We start from the raw sequence: 26,212 nt of genomic DNA on the forward strand, positions 1-26,212 counted from the left end.
GTATAAGAGACAGCCAGAGCGCCCGGCGCCGCGCAGAGCCGCCCGAGAGGAGCACTCGCTCTCCTGGAAGCTCTTTATATCGCATCAGCCGATCCCGGCCGTCACGAACACGCTTCTCCTCCGTCCCTCCTCCCCGGAGTTGTGGGTTCTGTCGGTATTTTAGTTCTGAAATTTCTCAGCCAGCCAGGGAGGGGGGAACTGCGCCGGCTGATTTTAGTTCCCCTTCTCCAGCGGGTCCGCGCTTCCTCCCACAGCGAGCTCAGTCAGGAAAGGGATGTGCTGCGGTGACAAGCAAGCAAAATTTGTTCCTTTTCCCACACCTTTCAGAGGTTCCGGGGATGAACTCCAGCCTGCCTGCTTCCAGGGGGTCCCTGCACCCCGCAGGCTGCTCCCGCAGCACCCCCTTCCTGCAATCCCTACAATCCAGCATGCAAGATATAAAAATCACATTTTTTTCCCCCCCAATTTGTGGGTCACGGCTGGAGCTGCAGGCTGCGTCACCCCCCCCCCGAGCAGGGGCTGCACAGTGCTCCAAGAGTCACAGCCCCCATTTCTAGTTTAAAAACCAGCTCATGAGGGATCTGCGTTATGAAACCAGCTCATACGGACACGAGCAGAGCCTCGCCTCAAACGAGTGGCTCCGAGCACTAGGTGCAGAAGCCCCGTTTTGAGGAACTACAACCGCTCGGTCACATCGCTCCGTTCAACCGGGCAAAGCCGACATCCCCACAAAGCCAGGCTTGTGTTCACAACGAGCCCAGAAAGTGCTTTTATCAGGCTGCTGCCCTCTATAAACTCTCCCCAGTTCACCACCCGCGCTCTGGGAAGCGCCGTTCTGGGTAGGGCCCTCACCCCGGCTGCTGGCCACGTGCCCTGGCCTCGTAGCGACAGTCCCGTGGTTTCCAGGCTGAACGGCGGGGACCGACCCACCAACTCCTGCCCCCTCTCCGGTAGGACGTTAGGAACAAACAATTAACAGGCACAGTTATGCACGGGGTCATGGGCTGCTCCGGGGTATGGAGGCAGGGAAACGCTCCATGTTTACATGCGTATCTGTGATGAAACTAAACCATCTTTCCATGCGATAATTACAAACTTGGGAGCACGTCCCCAAGCAGTGGCACAGAGGGGGCATGGGCACAGGCTACAGCTGGATTTTGGCAAACCCCATCACAATTAATACTGCGCCCAGTGTCACCTCTCCCCGGCTGCCATCCCAGCAGCAATCAGGATGTGTTCAGGCCCTTCTCACACACAGCTGTAATAATAAACACCACAAAGGGCTCAAATTCTGTTGGAGATGACACTCAGGTGGGTTTTTTCTAAGCACGAGTGAAAAAGCAGCACTTGCTGGACCAGCCACTGCAGTTTTTCCTGTCCTTTAAGCCCTGCAAGTCCTTGCAAAGGCAAAAGCCATCATGAACCCAACACAACTTGTCACATCCCCTCCTGTGAATCAGCATGCCGTAGCCCTGCCTCGGGGCCACTGGTGCTCGGGATGCAGGGTGGAAACCCCCCATTTCCCTCCAACTCTCCCTACCAGCACAATCCCACACAGAGACGATGGTATTTTCCACTGACTCACCTGCCCTGGCTCCTCCTCCGGGTGCACGGCAGCACTGCCCTTCCCCACTCACGATACCTTCCTTCTCTAATCCAAAGGCCAATCTTGAGAGACATGCAATAAAAAAAAAAAAAACTAAATTAAATATATCTGCATATATTGTTGTGTTTTGTTTTTTTTTTTCCCTTGAACCAATTGTTCTGCATTTTCAGGCTTGGTCACCTGCTCAGGCAAATTCTCCCCACTCCTTCCCCTCCCCACAGCACCTTTCTGTATGAAACACAAACCTGTTGTCTCCAGCTGCTCTGGCAGTCAGTAGTATAGCAGCGAATTGTTTTCTCTACAGGTTAGCTGTGAGAAAGCGGGGGGTAAATGCACTTTACACAGTGACTGTCACCGATCCTGCGCAGGGAGAGCCCAGCCCCAGCCGGGGCAAGGTCACCCACCCTGCAAAGGGACCCTGGAGACTGAGCACAGAGGGGACATTCATAAAGCAGCTCCTCATGTTCCCGCTCTGCAAAGCTGAATATTGGCCAGAAATGGCTTTTTTTCTGCAGCCGCAGGGCTGGGTGAGCCGGCTGCACGTTTCTGTGTTGGTACATTCAAGCCATTTCAGCTCTTCCTTGGCTCAGTTGTTCCCTCCGAAGCAGATTTCCTTCTCCTCTCCCCTCGTGATGCTGACTCAGACTGGTTTGCCCATCCCTAAATCAAGGGGGCTCACTCACATCCCTCGAAGGGCAGAGCGCGGATGGCTGCTAATGCACCCGCCTTCCCTGCCATGCACTTTGCTGTGGGCTAATGCATTTACATGCATTTCTTAGGCTCATTTGCCTTTCCAGCTATAGCAGCCATCCTGGCGTGGGTATTTATCTATGGGCAGCTCAAATCCTCCCCTTGCAAACACTCACCGCCCAGTCTGGGGCCAGCTGGTATCTCTCCGGGTTGTTTATCCAGCCAAATATGTGGGATAAAGACTTTGCTTGCACAGGAACACCAAGGAGGAAACAGGAGCCCGGCCGGAGCCATCAGCAGGCAACAAAAGGGCCTTTCAGAGGGGCGTTTGATGCTCTGGTACTTGCAGAGATGCCAGGGACTCATGTTACCCTGCGTTAGTGGCAGAAATTACTCACTGGCAGTTTGCCCCCCTGCTTTTTTATGCTCAAAGGAAGGTGCTCAACATGTACAGTAAAATCACCGCTGCAAAGCCCAGCCCAGAGCATGGCCACATCCTGGGATTCCTCCAAAGCTTTCCAACAGAGAGCCCAAACCACTGCTCTGGGTGACACGCCACTCCTGGATACCTGCAGCCAGACAGCTTGTCCTGGAAGAAGAAAAGCCCATCCATTCATCAAATCAGCTGAGCCACCACATTGCCGATCTATTAACACAGAGAGTTATTTTTTTACAGTTAGCACCAGAAGTCTAACACATCTGGGGCTGGGGAGGATGTTCAGCTTTACACTCCCATCATCTCCCCAGTCCTACAGTCCCCAAACTGCCCCTTCCCTTGACAGTGCAGCTTTTCAGGAGGGGAGAGATTTGATTTCCTGCCCCGGGCTGGGGGACAGTCTTGTCCCAGGTGCTTGCACCCCTCCATGAGAAGTAGGTCGCCAGCAGTTGGCAGCGGGAAAGGTGAATTTCTGCACATGGCCTGCAGAGCTGCACCAGCAACCAGGGCAGGAGAACAAAATGGGGGAATCCTGGGACATCACGAGTGCTGATTAAATGATCTTTCCCTGGCTGTGCTAATTAATTGCTGCCCCATTGCCCAGACTGGGAGCAAAAGTCCCGATGTGCCACATGCAAACCTACCCCTGGGGGCTGCATCCAGCCCCTTCCCCAGCACCGGCAAGTGAAGCGCCCGGCTCCTCGCTCGCTGCGGCTGCCAGCGCGTGGGTAAACACGAGCACAATATTTGCCAGGCACACCATCTGCCTGGGGAGCAGCCGCGCCGTGGCCATCTGCACCGGCAAGCCGGCTGTGGCAGCCAGGCCATGGCTGCCCGCTCCCAGCCGGAGCCTGGCTCCGAATTCCCAGCCCCTCACTGGACGTGGAGCACGGCAAAGCCTCAGCTTTGCCCCCAGGATGAAAGTCCATCCCAGCCTGCTCTGTGATGGGGTCCCTCAAATCCCAGTTCCCAGCCCACACGCACTGGTCTATACTGGTATCTCTCTCCCTCATGGACATGGAGCACGGCGAAGCCTCAGCTTTGCCCCAGGAATCAAAGTCCATCCCAGCCTGCTCTGTGATGGGCTCCCTCAAATCCCAGTTCCCAGCCCACAAGGACTGGTCTATACTGGTATCTCTCCCCCCATGCTTTGCTTTCTCTTCCCCAATTTAGAGAGCACTGGCCGGGGCTGCAGGCTGGGAACCAGCCATGCAAAAAAAAAAAAAAAAAAAAAAAAGGAAGAGGAAGAGGAAAAGCATCTGCCTGGGAAGCATTTCCACCTTCTCCTGCTTAGCACAATCCTGCACTGGCCCGGCGGGAGGATGTGACCTGCCGGCATCTCCCTGGCAGGGTGAGGAGCAGCTTCAGAGAGAGGGTGCGGGGAGCAGGTGTCTGGGGGGCTGCTGGGACACGGTGTAGAGGACAGTGGTTCCAGTACAACCAGTCCAACCACCGCACCAGGCCTCCCGTCTGCCATTCCAAGCATACGCACATCTGCGACCTGGAAAACAGCATAAGTAAAGCTGCTGTATTAATAACAACAAATAACCCACAGCTTCCTCCTGGCGCTGGTCTGAGGGCTGCTACATCTCATCTGTGATGGTCTGGCTTAGCCCTGCCTTGCCAAAGCGCAGCTTGGCTGGGCAGGAGACCCCCCCCACCTTTGCTGCCAGTGCAACACGTGAGAGAGGGTTGAGGAACTTGTTCATTTTCCTCAGGGCTTCTGTGTCTTGGGTTGCGCCACCAGGAAGAGAGTGGCTTGATCAGGACAAGAGAGGACTTGGGAATACGAGATCCAGGGCTTGAGGATAACAGGGCTGGAAGAGAAGAGCTAGTGTGGTGGCGTGTGGTTGGGTATTTAAGAGCTGAGCTGCGGTTTAACGTAGCTTTACAGAATTAGGAGCAGATGGTGAGTGATGCCTTGTGCCCGAGAATAGGAAAATGCCAGGCAATCACTCACCAGCGATGAGAAAACTCCAAGGAAACCTTATGACCCAGATACGGGACCCGACGGCAGCTCCAGTGTCCCAGTCGGATGGAGTGGAGCCACTCGGTCTGTGCTGCTGTACCAGCGGGAAGCAAGGACTGGGGCTGAAATGGGGGACAGGTGCAGAGACCATGCTGGCTTGGCAGAGCAGGATGTCCCGAAGGCCACGCGGGATGCCAGAGGTGAGGGATGCCAAAGGTGAGGGATGCTCTCGGGCACTGCCGCCTCCCCTGGGCTGTGCAGACGAGGACTCAAAGGCGTTTCCAACACAAAGCAGCAAGAGAAGACACCTTCAAGAAAAACACTAAAAATGAGTGAATAAATGAGAGGGACATTTCAAAATTTTTGTCAATCCTGAGCAATAAACCAGCAGCCTCAGTGGTGGCTCTTGACACCAGCGTTTGGGGAGATACCACCATTCGTAGCCCCCATCACCCAGTCTGCGACCAACCACGCCTCAAAACCCACCAACCATCCTGATGATCTATTCAGCTATTTAATGTATACAGGTTTAGCTCTTTAATGAAAAAACCACAGCCCAGGGAGGTGAGATCACTTGCCTAAAGCAATGGGGTGAGTCCGTACCAAGACAGGAATCCTCCCCAGGACTCACCCCTGCTTCCCTGCTGCAACCTCTCAAACCTGCTCCTGCTCTACAGGTTATTAGTGCACGGCTGTGGTGTGACGGGTGAACACAGCTCCAGTTGTAACGTCACCCAAAACCACCACCAGGACCAGCACGGCTTGCTCACACCCTGGTGAAGGTGCACGGCAGTCCCCAGGTGCCCCCGGCTGCGGGGTACCTCGGCACAACACCCCATGCCCCGGCACGGAGCTGGGATATTTTCCTTTCTCGGCGTAAAGTCCTCACCGGGGAAACGCGCTTGTGACTCCGACTGCACAACAAGGTTATTATCAGTGCAAAGGGCACAAACTCTGCCAGTCAGACCGAAAATAAACACGCCTCAGGCCAGGCCTAAAACCTGCCTCGCGTTGCATCTGTCGGGCTGCTCTCTGCATCTTTTAAGGCACGGATGAGCCATTTTCAGCCAGGAGCACTGCGAGGGACTCGCTGACTTCGGGCATCATGTCAACTGGCCACACAAGCCTTTGGCCACGTGTCAGCGGGGAGTCGGTGGGGCGACAAGGGCCACCGAGGCGGCTGCGGGGTCCCCTGCGCCCCCCGGGGCGGCTCAGCGCCGCAGGCCCGAGGGCTGGATGCGGCTCGGGCTCTGCTCACACGATGGCAGCATCGCAGCACGCTGCGGCGCCGGAGGCCGGCAGGCGAGGGGGATGCAGCAGCCATGCAGCAGGAACAGGCTCCTGCAGCCCTGGCGCGCCTCTCCCTCCGCTGCCACGGAAACGGCAGCTCGGGGCAGAGGGGACGAAGCCATCAGAGACACGCCTCAGCCCAGGACATCACCCACGGGCTGCGGGGACCAAGCCCCCTCTGCTTGTCCCGGCTGCAACCAGCTCTAGTGCAATGACGACACCCGTCTCCCCCTGCCCAGGGACAGGCGGTGGCCCAGGACACCCGACTCGGTCCCCACGGCACGGGGACAGGTGTCTGCAGAAGCCACGCCAGGACCGCTGCTGCACCCACAGCTCTGCCGCGCTCCCAATGCCAAAGGGCACCCAGAGATTTAAAAATTTTGCACGGGCGGGTTGGGCGAGCACACACCCTCCACCCCTCGCACGCTGCAAGTGAAGGGCAAACCCGAATATTTACAAGGAACCGCTCCAAGGGTGGCAAAACCCGCCACGGTCTGTGCCCGGCTCAGCCCTGCTGCTCTCAATAGTTACACTTCAATGCAATGCTTAATTCCCGTTACCGCTTTGGGTGACAGAGCTCGATAGCCAGCTGGCTTCTAGTTATTTTTGTCTTTTTTTTTTTTATTATTTTGGCTCAAACTCTCCCTATTTCACACTGTGGTGGCTCTTACCTGCTCTGCAGCTGCTCACAAACTCAGAAGGATGATTCTGTTTAGGAAAAAAAAAAAAAGGCAAGATACAACTTTTCATCTATATCCTCATTATGGCTTTGAAAAACAGAAAAATCATTGCAGGTCTTGTCTGAAATGTTTTGTTGGTTTTTTTCTCCCCCTGGTCAGTTGTAGCCAGGGGACTCGAGTGGCTCCAGCTGCAGAGAGCAGGTCCTGGGGAGCTTCCCCTGCAGGACACCCCGACCCCCTGTACACCCCCCCGGGCACACCACCGCCATCATCACACTGTGGCACCAGGCACCCGGCTCCGTGGCACCCACGAGCCACGGGCCTGCAGCCCTTGACTCCGACACGGCCGTCCTCTGCTCCACTCCCCCTGTGAGCGCAGCCATCAACCCCAAAACAGCATCAGGCCCCGCTGGCAGTGCTGGCTCACCCCTACAAGCGACCCACACCACCCGCAAATTAATAATATTTGATCCAGCTGTAAATTAGTAACAATAATTTATCCACTAACAAGCGTTAGAGCACAAAACCTTCTTGTTTCTCCGTCCCACCTGCTCTTCTTGGTCCTTAGCATCACATCTTGACTATCCAAGGGATGTTCCCCCACATTCCGAAATCTTTACTTACCTTAAATCCCCATTTCATACAGATGCACTGACAGCCCCAGCCTCCCACCAGCACCGCCGTGTCCGGGTGCAAGTGCTCCGCTGGCAGCTGGGCCTGGGAAGAAGCTGGTCCAGGGGTGCAGCCTTCTCCTGCATCCCTCCTGCACCCCCCCGGGGACCCCCAATTCACACAGCAGCTCGTGCCCGGTGCCGTGACAGAGATGCTCACGTGCCACCACTGATGCCAGCCCAGGATCTCCGTCTGACAAGCAATTAAATCACGTGTAGTTCATCCATACTTTAAAATAAGCTTTATTTAGATCTTTTATAATTTTATATTTGCATCCATGCCTTCAAGGATTCTCCCCCATTCACATGGGGAAAAGTTAAATCTAATGTTACCCATAATTCATATGCTATTTATCGAAGTTCTCTTTTAAATAAATCATCCTCTTAGTAATTTTTAGAATTATTTCCTAATTTACAAAAAAGCTGAAATGCAAAGGAAACTACTCGATAACAAGGAGATTGCTCATCTGTTCTGGTGGTTTTATAGTTTAAATTATAAAAACGCAAGGAGAACAACAACAAAAAACAACCAAAAAAACCCAACAAAACTTATAAAATTGTTTCTCTGCAGAGAAAGATGCCACGAGGCAAACCCTGCCCCACCACCCCAGGCCCTCCCCTCGGCAGAGCCCAGGGTGGGGGCTGGTCCCTCCGCTCGCCCCCCCCCATGGCCTCTCTGCATCATCCCATTAGCAGGAATACACAGCGTGAGGGCATCGGCGGTTTAGTTGGGTGATTTAAGACAAAATACCCCTTTTTTCAACCAGGGTGCGTGTATCGGAATTAAGAAAAATAATACACTATTATAGCATCATTAAATAAACCTTAATACATTTTTTTTAAGAGCTTAAAATTATATCGTAAGCATTAAAGCATAAGGTACTTATCTTGGCATAAGCAGAGCGCGGTGCATGTTAGTGGAGAGGGGAAGCGGCTGCTGTGCCGGGGGGGTGGTTTTGGGGCATTTCCAAGGGATTTGGAAGCACAAGTTGCACCTGAGCTTAAAAATCACCCCGGTCCCAGAAAAACCTCCCCAGCAAGGGACTCGTACCGATTTCCCCAGCCCCCCCTCCCGACGGTGGTAACACCCCAAACGGGAGCGGGGCGGCGGGTCCCAGCCGGGCGATATCTCGGGATATCGCCTTTCCCCTCCTCCTAGCTCATGCTGGATCCCCCAATTTTTCCTCGAAGCAAAAGGTAAGCCCCCAAAACGCGGGCAAAAATGACAGGCAAGTTTGCCACCAGCTCCCCCCTTCCCCCACGTCTGATTTCCCGGCATGTATTTAGGTTTGAGTTTTCCAAGGCGTTAAGTGCTCCTGGGGCATCTGCAGCTGCGGGGCCGAGGGAGCCTGGGGCGGGGGGTCTATGGCTCCAGCTCCCCCCCCAGCCCCCCCAGCAGCAGCTTCCCAGGACAGTACAGTACAAACACACCCTTCCTCCTCCCTGCCCCATCCCAACCGACGTGGAAAAATATAAAAATCCCAAAACTTCTGCAATAATTTAGTTAGAATAGCTCCTCTGGGTTTGTGCAAATAAATTAAAACAACTAAAAAGGAACGTTAAAACACTTATTTCCAGACCGGCAGGCGTTACAACCAGCCCGTGTCGCCTCCGCAGGGTTTGGCCAGGAAGACATCACAGCGAATGAGATTTTGTGTGTGTGTGTGTGTGCGTGTGTGTGTGTGTTTTCTCTCTAAGGTCCCTCAGCTGGGCAGGTCCTTCGTCCCCAAGCGAGGACATCCCGCGGGCTGGGCTCCGGAAAACAGCGGGTTTCAGACAAGAGACGTCACAAGCACAAAGTGCACAATATTTCTGGTATTTACAGAGACACAGCAGTCCTTCAAGTTTCAAGTTTTGTCAAAAAGAAGGAGGAATTAAAACAAAAAAAAAAAAACCCAGCCAACAAAAAAAACAAACCCAAACCGACAAACTGAAGCAACAACAAAGGAGTTACTGGTATAGAAAAAAAACACACACAAAAAAAAAAACCGGGAGAAAACTGAAGTTACGACACAGCTGCATCGCTCCCAAGACAACAGGTAACACGTCCACAGGCGGGGCGGGGGTGGGAGTATGTACATCGGCGACGGCGAGGCCGGGGAGAGGCTCCCGGCGCTCACCCAGCGCGGGGGGGTCACCAGTCCGCGTCCTCCTCGATGTAGTAGTCGGGGGCCGTACCGTCGAAGAGGCCGGGGTCGAGGGACTTGCGCTGCTTCCCGCGGGCAAACACCCTGGAAATGGAGCCAAAGCCCATCTTCTCTTTCTTCTTTTTCCGTTTTTGGTCTTCCAGGTCCTCTAGAGACTGTGAGGGGAGAGGACATGGGGTTGGCCACTGAGCTTTTCATTCACCCCTCCCCAAATCGCATCGGGGATCACGGACCACAGGGTCCACGTCCCAAAAACTATTCAGGCCCAGGTCCAAAGCAATGTTAAGATCCTGGACCAAAATAAACCCCCCCAATTCCTGAAATAGGTGTGGTGAAATTTGCAGTGAAATTGGGCCCCCTCTCCACATTTCTGTGGCTTCTTAATTCAACTGGTTTAGGATTTCAACTCCAGGAATATAAGGTCAGAGCAAAGGTCTGTCCACTGCTTGCAAAAATACCCCAACGTTTTAGGGTCAGATTCAGAAGAATAACCTGATCTAGGCTGTGCCTTACAAAAACTCAAGCCTGTAATGGGCCCCGAGCACAGCAACCACCTATGGTATGACCTTGATTTTGGGGCAAATCACGGAAATCTGAGACATCCCAGACCTACAATTCAGGATGGCTTCCATTCCTTTTCTTTAAAAACCCAACTCAGTGCCTCTGAGCCCCCCCCCCAAATTACTCGCTAGCACTGGACTGGGACTCATAAGCAGGATTTAAACAGGGCTTTGTGCCCTACCTGTACGATTGGGTTGTGCAAGTTCTTCTGTACCGGTCCAGGACTGTCCCCCTGAGGCAGAAGAAGACAGATCCAACTGAATTAGCCCCAACACAGCCCAGGAGCCCCCCCCCCAGCAAAAAGTGGCTTGTTCTGGCAGCCAAATCGCTGCGGCACTGGGATAAACCCCCAGGAAAGCAGCTCTGGAGGTCAGCAAACTTCCGAGCTCTACCCCAGCATAAAACCAACATCGTTTTGGGAAGCGGAGGACCCACAGCACCCCCTCAGCCCACAGAGCAAGGAAGCAAGCCCCCCGCACAGTGCCTTACGTTGCAAAGTGAGTGCGTTCGATGCCGGGGCGAGTTGATGTCACTTGGCGTGGACGATCGGTCGCCCTCGGCCGCAGAGGCGTCGGAGATGATGGACGGCTGCCGGGAATGACAGGGACTCACTCTGACCGCTGGAAGGCAGGGAGGCATTGGGGAGTTAACATCATGCCAGCAAACCTGGCCCCACGCAAAGCCTCTCAAGCACATCCGAAAAAAACTATTTTGGGGGCGTTGTGCCCATTTTTTTTTTCTCTCTCTGTGGAGGAGTAAGGCTGCTCCCCCAAGTGGGTTTGGCCCTGCACCCCTATCAGGGGAGGGGGGCTCACCTTGCCGGTCTGCCGAGTGCTGGGGGTGCGAGTGGTAGAGGGTCTGCTGGCTCTGCCGGATGGCGGCCGTCAGCGGGAGGTCGGCCTGCATCACCCACTCCTGGTTGCCGTTCAGCACCGTCTCGCCCGGCATGGCCAAGGAATGGCGCTTGGGGACGTCCTTGGTCAGCGTGGCGAGGGACTGCTTGGCCTGGGGAGGACGCCAAGGTGGTGGCGGCGAGGCAAAACCGTAAGAACATCTCCCGGCACAGCAGAACCAGCAGCAAAACAGTGCACCAAACCCACCCTCCCCTTCACAAGTAATACCCAAATTGTGTCGCTCCCTGCACTGAGGATATCCAGCTCCTTTTCACAGAATCGTCTCAGTTGGAAAAGCCCTTGAAGCTCCTCCAGTCCAACCATGAACCTCCCCCTGACCGTTCCCAACTCCCCCAGATCCCTCAGCGCTGGGTCAGCCCGACTCTTCAACCCCTCCAGGGATGGGAACACCCCCCCTGCCCTTTTTACCAGTGGATTTTTTTTTTCTGCCAGTACTGCAATAACACAAGCACTGCAGCAAACACTTACATGCAATATTGCAATAAATATTTAACTTCGGCAAAACTTGCCAGGGCGTTTCAAGCACCCGAGCTGCTGAGCCGAGTGCCCCCAGGAGTGATGCGGGGCTGACCCCCGAGCTGTGCCCACCATGCTACCAAGCTCACCATGGCCAGCTCGGCCTCCAGCTCCTTCATGCGGTTGTCTTTGAGGTCGAGCTGGGAGCGGAGGGCGCTGGCGTGATCCGTTGCCTCCTTGGCTTGCCGCCGCAGCTCCCACTTCTCCCGCTCCAGGAGGTCCTTCTCCTTCGCCAGGGCTTTCACCGCGTCCTCGCTCTCCTGCCAGGACACGGGGGGGCCATCAGGGAGGGGAAACCCACCCACTACTACAAACCCCTCTGCCACAACCCCCTTGGGGACCACTTGACTGCTGCAGTGCCAAAGAGCACGTGGTACCTTGGGGTGTCACCAGAGCCACGGGATGGCCGGGACAGCAGCAGGGAGTCCTCTGAAGAGAGATGCTCTGCTGTGCACCTGGTTAAAATTACACTGAATTTCCCAGGTCTGGCTCACTGCCTTGATTTCCTCTGGTATTTACTTATTCTTAACCTGCTGCAGTCCAGCCCTCGCAGCAGGGAAGTGTCTACCTGGTTGCAAGAGGCCGGCTGGGGCTTTGGCGGGTTTTTGCCCGATGGCAAAGTGGGTTTTGCACTCACATCGCTGCCAGCCCCCCGTGTCACAAGACCACAGTGCTGGGCTCCCACACTCACTTTCCTGTGCTGCTCATAGTTCCTGATGAAGTCGCGGAGCTGCTCCTCGCGGCTCTCCAGCGTGGCGTACAGCTGCTGCATCTGGCTCACCAGGTCCGTCTTCTCCGCCTTCAAGCGCTTGCGGTCGGCTTTCATGGCTGTGGGACAGACAACAGCTCGAGCACGGGGGACACGGCAGCTCCCCTGACTCCACCTCTTTTAGGTTTTGAGGAAAAAGTACCAAAACTATAACCTCAGGGGCTGGGCTGGGAGCAGACACCCACTTCACCCCCACTGCTGCACCTAGCACCCGTCAAAAGCTCCTAATCATCACCCACCCTCCACGGGCAGCTCTGCCCCTGGAAAAGGAGCTTTGGGAGCAAAACCGCTGCGGCAGCCTCAGGGCCCAGGGCAGGAAAACCTGCTGCTCCCTTTCCAGGATAAATAAACCACAACTGGTTTATTTTTAGCAGCGAGACAGATTCCTGCAGCGCTCCCACGAGCCCAGGGCACGGCTCCCTGAGTGTCCCCTTTTCAGCTCAACGATGCTGTGAGGGGACGAGGGGACAGAGTGGGAGTTTGGGGGACTGGTGGCAACACAGCATATGATGGGGGTGTTTCGCCAGCCTTGAGATGAAACCAAGACCTTTGTGTTTTCCCTCTCCCACAAGCCAGCGAGGGATGCTCACTGACCACCAGAACAGGGACAGCTTGCCAGAAGTCTGGTAAAACCAGCGAGAATTACAGAAATACCACATAGGACAAGGAGCTTCAGTAATCTCTGCACATGAAGTGCTTTGTGAACCCGGTCCTTGGCAGCGCTGCAGAAATGCCCTGCGGCTCCCTGCTCCAGATACACCCCACCCCACCAAAATAATACCCAATTTAGGAATCAGAATACAAATATTGCTTTTCGTTATAGGAAAAAACTTTGCGTGCTTTTCCTCCCCGAGGAAGTGCTGCTCTCAAGGGAGTGGGACGGTATGAAAGAAACACCCCCTGATCCCCCAACGTTTCCTGCGCTCGCTGCATTGCAAGCTGCTAAGCCTTGCAAGTCATCCTTCTATATTAAAAAAAAAAATCCTAAAAATCCCCAAACCCAACAGAAAAACCAACCTCAAAACCACCAAGAGCTGTATTACAAAAGCTGCTAGAAGATGAGAGCACTATCACGAGTGGGACCTGTCTCCACACACACGCATGGGTCCAACCTATTTTTATTAAAGAAATCGTTTCAGCCCACACTGCATTTCCTACCCCCTAGTAATGAGCCACTTCATCTTGGGGCTTAAGCTACACCATAACGTGCCTCTGAGCTCCTCCCGATGTGTGTGAGATAAAGACTGGACTGAGGAAAACAAGAAAACCATTACCATGGCACACTTAAAAGGAAATTAATTTCCTTCGTGCAATTAGCACCTTCGGTACCCTTGGCCTCACGCCTCTGCCTTCTCCCAGCACAGGGGAGCTCTGCTCCCCCCCCTCCTACAGCTGGGGACCCTCATTCTCCCCGTTGCTTTTTGTTAAATACTCAATAAAAACATTTCCACCTGCATGTAAGCAGGGACAACAGTATTGCATGCGCACCGCAGCCCCCAGGCATCCTCAGGCAGAATAACCTACTAACAGGGGATGACCCAGCACCGTGCACAACGTACCACCCCATAATGTACTGCAACGGCTCCCTAAATAAGGGCAGCACCACTGCTCAGCCAGCGCTCTCTAACTCATTTCAAATACCTCCCGCATCTCATCCAAGCTTGTTACAACCGCTGGCTCGAGGAGAGATTTACTCGGGTAGGAACTTCTTTCTGTGCACAGGTATTACTGTACGTGCTGGGAAGATGAATAATAAAACAAGTGCTTGGGATGGAGCCAGTAAGGAAGGGAGAGGGCTTGCAGGTTAGTGGAGAAAAAGGTGCGGGGAAAAAAATCAGACCAAATGGTAAAAGAAGCAGCAGAAGTTCTGGATAAGAGATTTTTATCTGTTGAAAAACAGGAGATGAAACTCTTCAGAACAACTACTCTGCCATTCAGCATCGGAGGTAAATCAAAACCCAGAGAAACAACAAACCAGCTAAGAAATGCTGCCATGACTCACGTTATCCCATGACAGGGAGTGCTTGTGATTCCTCCTTGCCCACTTCAATGAACGTGGCTCCTCCTGGGACAACTCAGTCCCTTCCAACAACAGGACCTTCCTTATTTTTATTTTTTTTCCCCAGCTTGAGAAATGACTACAGATACCCTCTAAACACAGTTGTGACCACACCACATCCAAATTTATCACACTTTCTCATCATCTGCATATATTTAAAAACAACTTTCCCCCTACCCAGTTATTTCCCATGAACTAAATAGCATTAATTTTTCTGTTTCGACAAGTTAAGCCGACTGAGCCATACTGGGGTGAGATCCAGACCCTGCAGAAGTGGGTACGCAGAGTTACCAACCGCACTGCCGATGACTCAAGGACACGTCGAGCGCAGTCGGTTTGGGTTTTAGAGGGGGAATTTTTGTCCCCCACAGCCCTTCCTGGGTCTCAGCCCCATCCCCATAGAATAATGAGTAACACACTGTTGAAAACCCCTTCTACTTTCAAGCTCTTGAACACTTTGCAACACATATATGTATTTTTAATTTCCTTGAGGATACTGAGAGGTTCTTATAAAGTTTCAGTCACATTTGCACTCTCTGATGCTGGAGGCGACAAAAGGCTCCTAATTAAACAGGGGGTCCCCTACAGCATACACCCTGCTTTAATTAGTGGCGGTGTTCAGGGTCCTTACAGATTTACAGAAAACACTTCATCATTTGCAAAAAAGGAAGAGAAATGCTCAGAAGTACTATTAGGAGGAGACTACATTACCAATATTCACACCAACCAGTGCTGCAAGAAGATGATGGGACTCGGGGCATTGCAAGAGCAGGTTTTTTCCTATTAACCCAACAGGACAATTTACCATTTGTTTCAGTTCATATTCAAGAGATTTGCTAAAATTAATGCACTTTTTTTTCCCCCACTCTATTACCACTGCTCTCCCTCCTCCAAAACCGATTAGCTCCTAAGCTTAAAAAAGGATTTATCAGTCATTTGAGAACTTCATTCCAAACCCAATTATTAGGAAATTAATTGAAAGCCACCCCCCACATCCCCGCCTGCACCGTTAATCAACCTGCGCTCCCGTTATTTGAGCTTCCAGCTCCTGCCACACGATCCGTCCCCGCAGCAGCGCTCCTTCGGGAGAAGGATGATGGACGCAGAGCAGTAACGGGACCTGCTCCGTGCTGGGATCCTCTCACAGCCAAAACAATTAAAAATCCACACACCCCCCCCAGCGCATTCTGTTTCCAGCTTTACCTAATGAGCCGAAATCGAATCGCTCCGATGCACCAGCCTGAGCGGCACAGCCTTGCCCGGGCAGCAGCCTGGCTGAAACCGCCCAGTGATGCCGTCACCAAAGGTGCCACCACGCCATGGGCCCTGTCTGGCCTCAACGTTTAACAACTTCTAGATGGAAATTAGCTACTGCATGTGAAAACCAGGCATCTCGCTGCCCCTGCAAGATTGGGACTGCTATAAATACCACCCCTACTTTGAAATTAATGATACACATTGAGGGAAAATGAGGTGGCAGTGGTTGCACCATCTAGCCCAGGTTTGCTTGGATGCCATATGATTATTCGTTTGACTACCTTGATAACGTGGGATTAGATGAAAACCAGCTGTGGACCATCGAAACAGCATCTCTGTCTGGCTTCCCACTCCTGGGATGAAGCAGCAGAGCCCAAACGCAAGCCAGGGCACAGGCAGACCACCTCTGTCCTGCCTGAAGAGCAGCTCCCTACGGCTCCCATCCGCTTGTGAGCACTTCTCTCACCTTGTACAATGTGGATTTTCATGCCAGCAATGGAATCAGAGCTGACTTTATTACTTACTGAATTATATACTTGTTTTCTATCACAGGGAAAAGCATCCTCAGGGAGCACCGCTCAAGCCTCAGTGATGTCCCGCGCAAGAGGAACACACAAACCCATCCCATCCCATTAACATTCACTTAATTTCTCCTGTTTCTCCATCCTAACCATGAAATTCAATATTGTCACCATGACTAACCCATAAAATCGGTCAGCCCTGGGCAGGAACCGCAGCGCCGCTCCCCGCTCTGTAATTCAACAGGCGCGCGCTCCCCGGGCGCAGCCGTCACCATCCGCAGAGAGGATCTTCCCGTTGAAGACGTCAGCGTTAAGCGGTGTTGGGCAGAGCCAGCACTTGCTCCTGGGCGTGCGGAGGTATGGCGCAGGCAGGAAATTTGAGTGCGATGTTGAATTTCAAGAAAAAATTAGGTGAGGCATTTGCCTTGGGAGGATTTACCTGGAAACACTGCTACAAGGCCAAGGGTTTTCCAAACCAGACCCCCAACAGCCAACAAGGTTGTAAACGACTTCTGCCGTGAATTCAAGGTGGGTCTTCAAAGCAGAAGAACATGTTTTCTGTTCAGAGCCCCATGTGTTTTTGGTGGTGAGGGCTTCCTTGACTGGGTCCATAGCTGGACACCCATCTGCTGGGACACCCATCTATCTGATTTTTTGCCTCCCACTCCCTTGCTGCAGCCAGCCGGGGGTGCTGGGGGTTTCTGCAGGAGGCTTGCTCCAGCCCAAATGTCATCCCTGGGGGGGTCACAGCTCTGAGCCGCAGGTTTGAGAGGGAGGAGACCAGGCTACAACCCGTTTGTGGAGCAGACATGAAGGCAGTTCATGCTTTCCTGAGCAGTGGGGAAAGCCAGCCTGAGGTCTCCACCTTGGCACTCAAAAAGGAAACAGAGACCAGGTTTGCTCTCTGTGTGATAATCCCGCAGGCGAACTCCAGCATATTGGATAAACCTTCCTGGAAACAGGGTTTCTGCCATTAGCCCACACTCTCATAGATGTCACCTGGCCAAGAGGCTCCTCGAGTCCTCCAGGCACTTGGGCACGGTCACTTCCCGCAGCAGGACCCAGCAGTAATAAAGCTGTTTGCACCTTCTCCTGTCGGAGATTTCCACATCAGAAATCCAGGCCACATCCATCCCTTGCCAGCCAGGGCCGGGGAAAAAAATAACTGTGTTAAAACTGTAAGTATGATACCGAGTCCCAGTCCCAGCAGAGGAGAAGAGGATGATCAGATGTAGCACTACAGGATTTTATGCGGACATTAATTGATTTTTTAAAAAAGTACAAGGGATGGAATTAGCCCAGAAAAAGGAGCAGTAAGGATGCATAAAGCACATGCTGCCAGGGATACAGAAACTTCTTGAGTTACTACTGCAGAGCATCCTGTGCTGCTCCAGCTTGTTACCACTGCACGGGGAAGATGTGGCATGGGCTTATTGCTGGCTTTACCCCCGTGCTAAATGCTGCCAGAAAGGGCTGGAAGTGCCCTGCCAAGGAGGGACGATGCACCCACCCTCTTCCATCCAGACCATCACAAACAAAACCCTGCATGGCCATGCAAGACGGAGGCTGGTAGAACTGCTGGAGCCCCCGGGAAGCAAACCCCGCTGACAAACCCTCTCCGCTTCCCTCTGCGCTCAGGCCCGGCTAGCCAACATCTATCTGAACCGGTCATGTCGTGCTTCCAGGCTCAGAGCCAGCAACGATGACAGATCTTCATATAATTTATCTCCTAATGACATTACACAACTCAAGGCGGCCCGATGCTGCCGGGCACGGGGCATCCTTCCGCGAGGACGGCGCGGTGTGCCTGGGAGATGCTCTCTGCCTGCGGGGCTCCACCGACACAACTCCCCGAGCCACAGGACAGCAGGGCCAGGTGTCCCTGAGCTCCCTGCTCTGTCTTATCCTGCAGCTCCTTCACACAGAACCATTACTTCCCCAAACGCTTCTATCAGCAGATTCATTTCTCCTGGCAGAACCGTTCACCAGGCGCAGTTATTGCCATTTTTCCTCCCCTTTTGGCCACGTTCCTCTGCAGACAATTTTTCATGGAGAGAAAAAAGATTTTTTTCTCCCGCTTCCAGCTGCTGATCCCGTTTCCACACTTCCCATCTCCATTTCAAGGCTGCTCTCTACTGCCCAGCACCCCCAGCACCAGCTCATGGGGCCAAATCCAGCACAATGAGCTTTTCCAAGTTACGCAAGCGCTTTCCAATATTGCAGGGGAGGGAAGGAGCATCGATTTAAAAAGGCTTCTCATTATGCGCCTTTCCAAGTGCAAGCTGAGATTCCCTCTTCCCACCCATCACATCTGCAAGAGAAGCCCTGGAAAACCAATCCCAGCAGCTCATAGAGCAGCCAATAAAAGCCCAATAAAAATCCAACAGTATATTCCTTAAATACTCACGATTCTCAAGCCAAACTCACTTATTCTCTGTATAATCCTCCACAGAAGCATGTATGACCTCACTGCAGCTTCTTAGACAACTTAGCTTTTTAGCAAATAGTCTTAAAATAGTTCTGCTTTCCTATCTTTTGCATTTATCAGCACTTCCCCCTCCCTGTCCGCACCAAGCAAATATTCTCTAATTAAGGTTTTTCTTCTCCAATTACAGTTTTATAAATCCAGAGCATTTCCTGCTGCCGGAGGCTGCACCGGTGGTGTGGAGGGGGGGCAAGATTTTGAAGATATTTTGGCTGTTACTAATTTATAGGGATGCTTTTGAAAATCAGAAAGTGATAAAATAATATTTTCCAAAATATTATTTCGAAACTCAGCCCAATTCCCTGTCCCCCTGTGCATTTCAGCATCCCAGATGGGGAGGGGGGGAGTCACGGTGGGCTGGGGCTCTCCTCATGTGCCGCTCAACCTCTGAGCCTGAAAACTTTTGACAGCCTCTCTTCATAATCCGCAAACACAAGCTGACAAGTGGAAGTTATATTTGGTATGTTGGGGATTTGAGATGATATTTAGAGCTGTGGCGCTGCCAGGGTTTGATGCACGAGAGCTCTCCCCTGCTCAGGACCATCCCCTGGCTTTGGCTAATGAACCATCCTTGCCCGGACTTACTGTCAGCTCGGTTTTGGGAAGGAAAAGCTGCAATGTCACGTTCTGCTCTGCACGCTCTGGTGCTGGGGCTGGCAGAGAGCTCACTGTGCAGCCACCAGCCAGGGAGGGAGAGCACAGCCCTGACCACGGCAAGAAACACCCAAAATCAACACCTGAAGAAAGGAGGAGATGCTGCACGTCACCTGGAGATGCAGCCTCTGCCTTTCTGCAGTGCTTCAATAACTCCACGTGGGATAAGGAAAACTGTGCTCACCAGGAAACTCGCTGCTTCCCTCCTAAAAGAGTCCGAGGGGGCTCAAAATCCAGCCCACCCCCACCTTGCAAACATGTCCAGCTGCATTTCAGCTGCTCTATAGCCAACCGTGGAGGAATTACTTTGCAATGCTGCAAACACCCTCCATACTCTGTTTCCCACCTGGCTGCTGCACCCTTGTCCTTCCTGACTCCGCACACCATGGCAGGACAACGGGGGGGTCCCAGGGAGCCCTGCCCTGCGATCAAACCCCCTGCCCCGAGCCCACAGTGAACACACACTGCACAGCCCAAACGAGAAGGGTGGATTTTCCCTTCCTCGTTCATTAACTTCCTGAAACTTCAGGGTCCCGGGGAGAGGTGCTCTTACCCTGCAGAGCCTCCTTGGCGCGCGCCAGCTCCTGCTCCTTCTGCGCCAGCTGCACCTTCAGCTCGGTGGCCGAGAGCACCTCCGGGGACTTGCTGCCGTGCGTCTCCTCCAGGTCTTTCGTCAGCATTTCCTTCATTTGCCGGAGCAGGTGAACCTCCTCCTGCAGCTGGGCCACCTCCTCCCGCAGCAGCGCTGGAGGAAGAGGAGACACAATGCGAGGAAGTGACCGACGGCTCCCAGCACAGCCCCGCTGCAAACTCAAATCCCAGGCAAATGCTGCTGGGGTGACCCCCCCGCCACATGCAAAACTGCTTTGCACAGCCCAAAGCATTGCTGTGGTGCTCGCAGCACCCCAGGAATGGAGGAGGAGGAGGAGGAGGGACAGACATGATGGGGAGGGCCCTGCACTGGTGTTTGCATTAAAAAATTAAAACCATATAGTGATAATAATAAACCCAGAACCACCTTCCCCATTCAAACCGGTTCCTGACAGGGTGCTCATATGGCCAGTGTCTAACAGAGCCTGCCCAGCTCCACTCTGCCCCACACGATATCCTTCAGCTCTGCCTCCAGCCACCCTCACGCTCAGGGCGTACTTCAAAATCCAACAAAATCACTCTGAGACTGGAAAGGAGAAGATGACGCTTTCACCTGCAGGCCTGAACCTTACATTTTTTAGGTGTATGCCCAGTGATGGCTACACCCTTTAGAGCAGCTGCACCACAGGAGCACCCCGGCACACCCCAGCCAGGATGCCCTCTGCAGCAGGCACCGGGGGAATCTCCAGCGACCTCATTTCCTACAGCTGCACCCACTGTCTAGGGTAATAAAGCGCTTTTTTGCTATTTCCACATCGCACCCATCATCTTCATCTCGCCTTGCTATCCTCTTCCTGCAAAACACTTTTTGGCCATGCACCACGGCTGCAATCCTCTGCACGAGCCAGACGTCGTGATCCCAACTGACTCATGAGAGCGTGTGAACAGTTTGATTTTGCTTTTCCCCCACCTTTGAGTACACACAGAGAAACCCCCTTACTCGTCCAGAGGTGCTTACCCATTTCTCAGGTTTGCACCACAACTGTGGACATGGGGAGAAAAATAAAATTCCTTCAGCCTCCACATTACCAGAAAAATAAAAAAGAAATAAAAAATAAACGCCCCCTCTCCAAGCTGCTGCGGTTGGGTCCTTGCCCCAGTGCCACCAAGTATCAGCCAGCTGGAGGGACAGGGCTGGGTGTGAAATATAGGGGATTTTCCCCTTGTTTTTTCTAAGGTCTCCCCGCATGTGCATCGGGCCATTTCCTTCCCGTCACCATTTGCGAAGCGAAGCGGGGAGGTGACGCCGGCGGCAGGACGGGGACAGGCGGCTCCCCCCGGCCCGGCCGGCAGCTGCGCCAGGAAGGCATAAAATCTGGTTTGCATACTTGAAATGCTTCCCGTATGAAAACTGGCAAGGCCCCATTCTGTAAATTATTTAGCAATAAAGTCACTAATGAGGAACAGTCGAGCTCCAGGCTGGGGATTTCGGTGCAGTCCAAAGTGCTTTCTTGAAATCCGTGCAAGGAGCAAGAACTGAGAGGCGGCCAAGGCCAAAGGCATCTTCCCTGGGGGCTGCAGAAATGCAGTGTTTCCCCTCCAGCCTTTGGGAAACTAGTGGGGAATGTGAGGGACTTGTACATGGTGTAATAATTACTGTGCAGAACCCACCCAGCGCCCTCCCCAGCCACAGAAATCCCCATGCAAGCCCAGTGGCTGCCGCTAACTGCTCTTTTTTTTTTTTTTTTCCCCCACTGATAATTCATTTTCACCTTTCAGTACAAGCTGCTTCACCCCAGAGACCCAGCTGGCTATTCCCTGGCAAATGATTAACTGGCAGAAGGACCCAAGCAGGGCAGTTTGCACAAGGGAGACCAATCCTGCTGGATTTCTGCAAATTGCAGCGTTTTGGTGGGAACCTAAGAAAATCCCCAACTCGGTGGAAAATCCCCAACTCCCAACACAAGTCCTTGGGCATGGCCCGAAAGCAGATTTTCAGCTGCTTCTCACAAAGCTCCTTTCTATAAAGTGTTGCACAATGCAGCTTCCCCCAAACCACATCATTCTCCTCTGGTCCTGGTTAGAAAATGAATAAAAAACTCAAAAGCATTCCTTCTCCAAAGCTTGCAACAAGTCAATTTAGTCCCCAACTTAGTACTCGTCTCTTGATAAAGGCAGAAACTACCGAAAGATTAAAATCCAAGATCTGTACGAAGCTATAGGTGCAATTTGGAAAGGAGCATGCAGCACCACGCTCCCCACGCCACCAGCTGCTGGACGTGTGGCTTCGGCCACAAGCCAAAGCCGACAGAGAAACCTGAATTATTGAACTCAGGATCAGTCAGATAGCTGAGATTCTTTGTTTTTTATATATGTAATTTAAGATAAAGATCCATATATACACACATAAAAAATGGAATGTTTTGCAATATATATCTATTTTGCAATATGTATATATTGGAAAGCACAACCCATTTTTTTTTTTTTTTTTAATAGAGAGATATATCTCTGAAAATTGCAAAGCACAACCCACGTAGCCAAGGTTTGAGGGGACAAACCCCGCACCTCTTGCTAGGCTCAAACAGCTAAAGCCACGCTGTCAGACCCCTCAGTGCATGGTGAAGTGTCGTACCCCTTGCTCTCTTCCCAAGCCCCCCCGGGGGCTGCTGGCGATGCCTTTGCTGCAGAAACCAGGAATGGGCTCTGAGGCAAGCTGAACCTTCTGTGCGCTTCCCAGCAAGTTTTTAAAAGGTTTTCTGGGAAAGAAGCTGGCGTTTCAGGGAAGCAATGGGAGTGATGGCACCTCCTGCGCTCCTCAGTTTCCTTTGGAAACTGCTTAATGAGCAATTTCTCGCATTATATCAAGTTGCTTCCTAGTATCTGCTGCCAGGACTGGGGCTGGACCAAAGCAATGATCCCAGTGATCCCATTCACTGCCTTACACCTGTAATTACCCTCATTTGCATACCGGATTTCCACTCCGCTCTGATTTTCCCTGTCCCCCCAGCCCGTCAGCACTCATCTGCCAAAATCACACCAACACAATTGTCTCCCCAAAGGGGCTTCCCCTCCCACTCCCCCAGCACCGAGCATCTGCTCCCCATCGCTCTCTCCTGCAAGTTTCCATCCCGTCTTAACCAGCATCGCCAGCTCGAGAGAGTCCTATGGAGCAAGCCTGTTTTATTTCCATAAATTGCATTAAGAGAGCGGCTCGGCTTGAAAGGGAAATTTTAACTTCACTCTAAAACAGGGGGGGAAAAAAATCCCCGCTGGTATGCCAAGTTTAAGCACCTAAATAAACGATCCGAAAAGCGCTATTTGCAGGCAGCTCTTAGCGACTGTTACAGAGAAGTTCCAATAACTGGGAAAATAGGGCCAATTATTCAGGAACCTCATTTCAGCCTCTATTCCTTCCACATACAGATGGCTCGGCAGGGATTTCCATACGCTTCCCCGGGAGCTGGCTGGGTCTGTGCCTCTCTCTGAAGTCATGAAGGAGCCAGACGTGGCTTGAAGTGAGCATCAGCCCTCTCAAAAGAGGGAGCGCCCCACACGAGAGGGACCACGCACATCCAAAACACGAGGCAAAAGAACCCAATCTGGAGAATAGAATGATTTTTACGTTTTTCTGCAGTTCACCCTTGCAAGGGTTGCTACACTGGGGTGCAAAGTTAAATCTGTTATTCGGAATCACGTCCCAAACGCAATAACCCTGAAGCAAAAAGCTTCCACAGGACATTTTTCTCAGTGTATTTTCCCCTTTTTAACCTTTTTTTTTTTTTTTTTTTCTTGGGGGGGGCATATTGCAATTGCACTGTAATTCCTGATTCCCCTGCGGGAAGGAGGCATCACCCTGCGCAGATGAGCCCCGTCACACGCTGGCTCATTCCAGCCCCTTCCAAATCTGCTGCAAGTGGGCAGCGATGAAATTAATGCAATTTAAACATTTCCTGGGCTAATTGATGAAAACTACCATTCACACCGCAATAACTGGCTGTTAATTATATTTCAGTTGATAGCATTAAACTTCCATGACACTGTTGGATCCTGTATCCTTTATGCTTTAAGCACTGATTAGTGTTAACAGACAATGTAAGTAAGATTTTTTTTTTTTTTTTAGCTTTTTTTAATTGTGGTGAACACCCCCAGACAGCATTTGGGGCTGAAGTTTCCATTCCAGCTCCTGCAAATCCCATCTTGGACTCCTCTCAGCAGCAGATCCACCAGCCGTGCAGCAGCAAAGCCTTTTACTGGCCTTGGAGCAGACATCACTTTAAAAACATCCATTTAAATGCCTGTTTTTTTCCATGTAACTCAGCTGACACAATTGCTGTACACGCGTTTCTGTCTTCGGAGAGTACATATTAAAAATGAATGCAGTATAAACGACAAGGTTTATGTTGGCGAAAAGAGTATCTTAGGTGAAAGCTGCATTTTATGCCACTTCTGCAAGTTTACCAGCAAGATGGTTTTTGCTTTGCTGGGCACAAGTCAAGGGGGGTTTTATCCAGGACATCATCAGGAAAATGGCCAGAAGATGCAAGCGTGCCCTGGGTTGCAGCATCAGCATATTGACAACAGTGGCCAAAGAGTGGGCAAAGAGAAAAGCCTCATTTGTGGACCAAGAGCTTAAAATCAGCAGCAGGTAACCCCGAAGGGTGATTTCACTGGACCTGCAGAGATGTAAAAGGGGGGAAAAAAGGTGTAAAATGGGAAAACGCAAAATCTGTGCCAACAGCATCACCTAACAGACCCTCAACACACGTCCCTCCTTCCTCCTGCAGAGCTTTGGCCTAGAATATATATACAGACATACACACACACACATACACACACACACACACGTAAATATACATGTACATCACCTCCATCCTGGGACGGAAAACAGAAGGGTAACTGGATGAAGTACATTATTGGAAGAAGATAATGACTCAAGCCCTAGGGATGAGCTGAGCTGGTACTTTAAAGAGCACCTCATCACCTTTGATCATTAAATAGCTCCCCAGCTTAGGGCCCAAGTTTCTTGCAGGAAGGTTCAGCCAAACACTCCTCCTGAGTCGCCTGCACGACGTACAGCTTTGCCCTCTCAGTACATCTCTGCAAGGAGTAATTTGAAGGCAAAGCACAAATTGCCAGGCACAGGGCTGGGTGACGGCCGGGGGAAGGCGCGGGGAGGCCAACTGATGTGTGCAAGCTGCCAGCCTCTCCACAGAGCACGGCCTGCACTCAGTGAAGCATTTGGTTCACTCAAAATACACTCAGACTTGCAAAAAGACCCAATTACTGCTGCCTGGGACCTGGTGGTGCAAAGCCAACACATCCAACCTCTCCCTTTCACACCCGCGCACCATGATGGATGTGCAGCAGCTCCAAACAAACCCCCCCCCCCATGGCATCATCTCCTCGTGGGGGTAAGCACAAGCCTGTATCTCGCCCATCGCCCTGTCCGTGGAGTCCTACAGCGGCACATCCCAGCTCCGTCCCCCCGCAGCACCGCAGTGCTCCACGAGGAGCTGTCAGCCACCACCGCTCCCTCCCGGGCGGGCACTGGGGTGCTCAGCCACACGCTGCAGAGCCTTGTGGGCTTATTTAATAACTTCGGCCCCATACATCCGCCTTTTAAAGAAGGAAGCTTTAGATTTCATCTGCAACTGGCGCGATGCTGCGAGTGAGCTGTCACACCTGCACAGGGGTACGCCTGCTCCTTAGCGAGTTTGGGTTAAAGCTTTCACTCAGTGAGTCAAAATTCTTGCAAACACCATTTTGGATCATTTTTGGAGTTAGACACCAGCTTGGCCTTGGTGTTTCTGTATGGCTGCAGCTCTGGGACAGGACCACCAGCCATATGCCCTGACCATGCACCATCCACTGGCGCTCGCAGCCATCAGGCAGGACGTGCAGAGACCACCTGCCTGTAAAGTTACCCCCACGTCCTGGCACTCCTGCACCCCAAAACGGGATTATTTCCACCGTGCAGACACCCGCTCGCTCAGCTACCCTGGCTGCACGCTGGCGGGTGTCTCACAGCAGATGTAAAGGAATAAAACCTGATATAAACCTCCTGTGCATGCCGGCGGCGGGGAAGAGGGGAGGGCAGAGGGGTTCAGGAGCCAGGCTGGAGGTTTCAAAGGCTTTCAGAAGCACACACGGTTTAAAAGCAGCTGGCTGGTGGGTTGCGACCTCTGTAGCGGCCCCCAGAGCTGGACACCGAGCCCTCCGTGAGCTCCCGGCACGCTTCAACTTCTCGGCAAGACAAAATGGACTACGGGGTGCGGGGAGCCGCCCGCCCGCCTTCCCCACCGGCGCAGGGGCCCCGAAACCCCTCACCCCTGCCCTGGGCTTCGCCCTCGGCGTGGGGGGAGGACGGCACAGCGACCCACAGCCACCCTCCTGCGT

The 26,212-nt window shown here is 52.6% G+C and overlaps 2 protein-coding genes across 3 annotated transcripts in view; both read right to left on the reverse strand.

The window, feature by feature from the left end:
• The window catches only part of TMEM51 (transmembrane protein 51), a 12,312-nt gene extending 10,638 nt beyond the window's left edge, over positions 1–1,674 (reverse strand). Inside the window, exon 1 of one of the 2 annotated variants that reach the window (XM_026862793.1) lies at positions 1,586–1,674. The gene's annotated coding sequence lies outside the window, so the exon portion shown is untranslated. Of the gene's footprint in view, positions 1–1,198; positions 1,213–1,585 lie in introns of those variants that run through there. The other variant, XM_026862795.1, reaches the window with a different exon arrangement.
• Positions 1,675–7,571: 5,897 nt separating this feature from the next.
• Positions 7,572–26,212, reverse strand: part of KAZN (kazrin, periplakin interacting protein) — a 166,959-nt gene continuing 148,318 nt past the window's right edge. Inside the window, exons 2-8 of the mRNA XM_026862778.1 lie at positions 19,779–19,970; positions 12,172–12,308; positions 11,570–11,740; positions 10,866–11,055; positions 10,540–10,670; positions 10,232–10,282; positions 7,572–9,644 (exon numbers count right to left, since the gene is read on the reverse strand). Coding sequence (XP_026718579.1) covers positions 9,477–9,644; positions 10,232–10,282; positions 10,540–10,670; positions 10,866–11,055; positions 11,570–11,740; positions 12,172–12,308; positions 19,779–19,914 — 984 coding nt within the window. The 5' untranslated portion in view covers positions 19,915–19,970 and the 3' untranslated portion in view covers positions 7,572–9,476. The remainder of the gene's footprint in view (positions 9,645–10,231; positions 10,283–10,539; positions 10,671–10,865; positions 11,056–11,569; positions 11,741–12,171; positions 12,309–19,778; positions 19,971–26,212) is intronic.

This window comes from Athene cunicularia (genome assembly GCF_003259725.1).
Source record: "Athene cunicularia isolate RWA chromosome 21 unlocalized genomic scaffold, athCun1 chr21_part1, whole genome shotgun sequence".
NCBI lineage: Eukaryota > Metazoa > Chordata > Aves > Strigiformes > Strigidae > Athene > Athene cunicularia.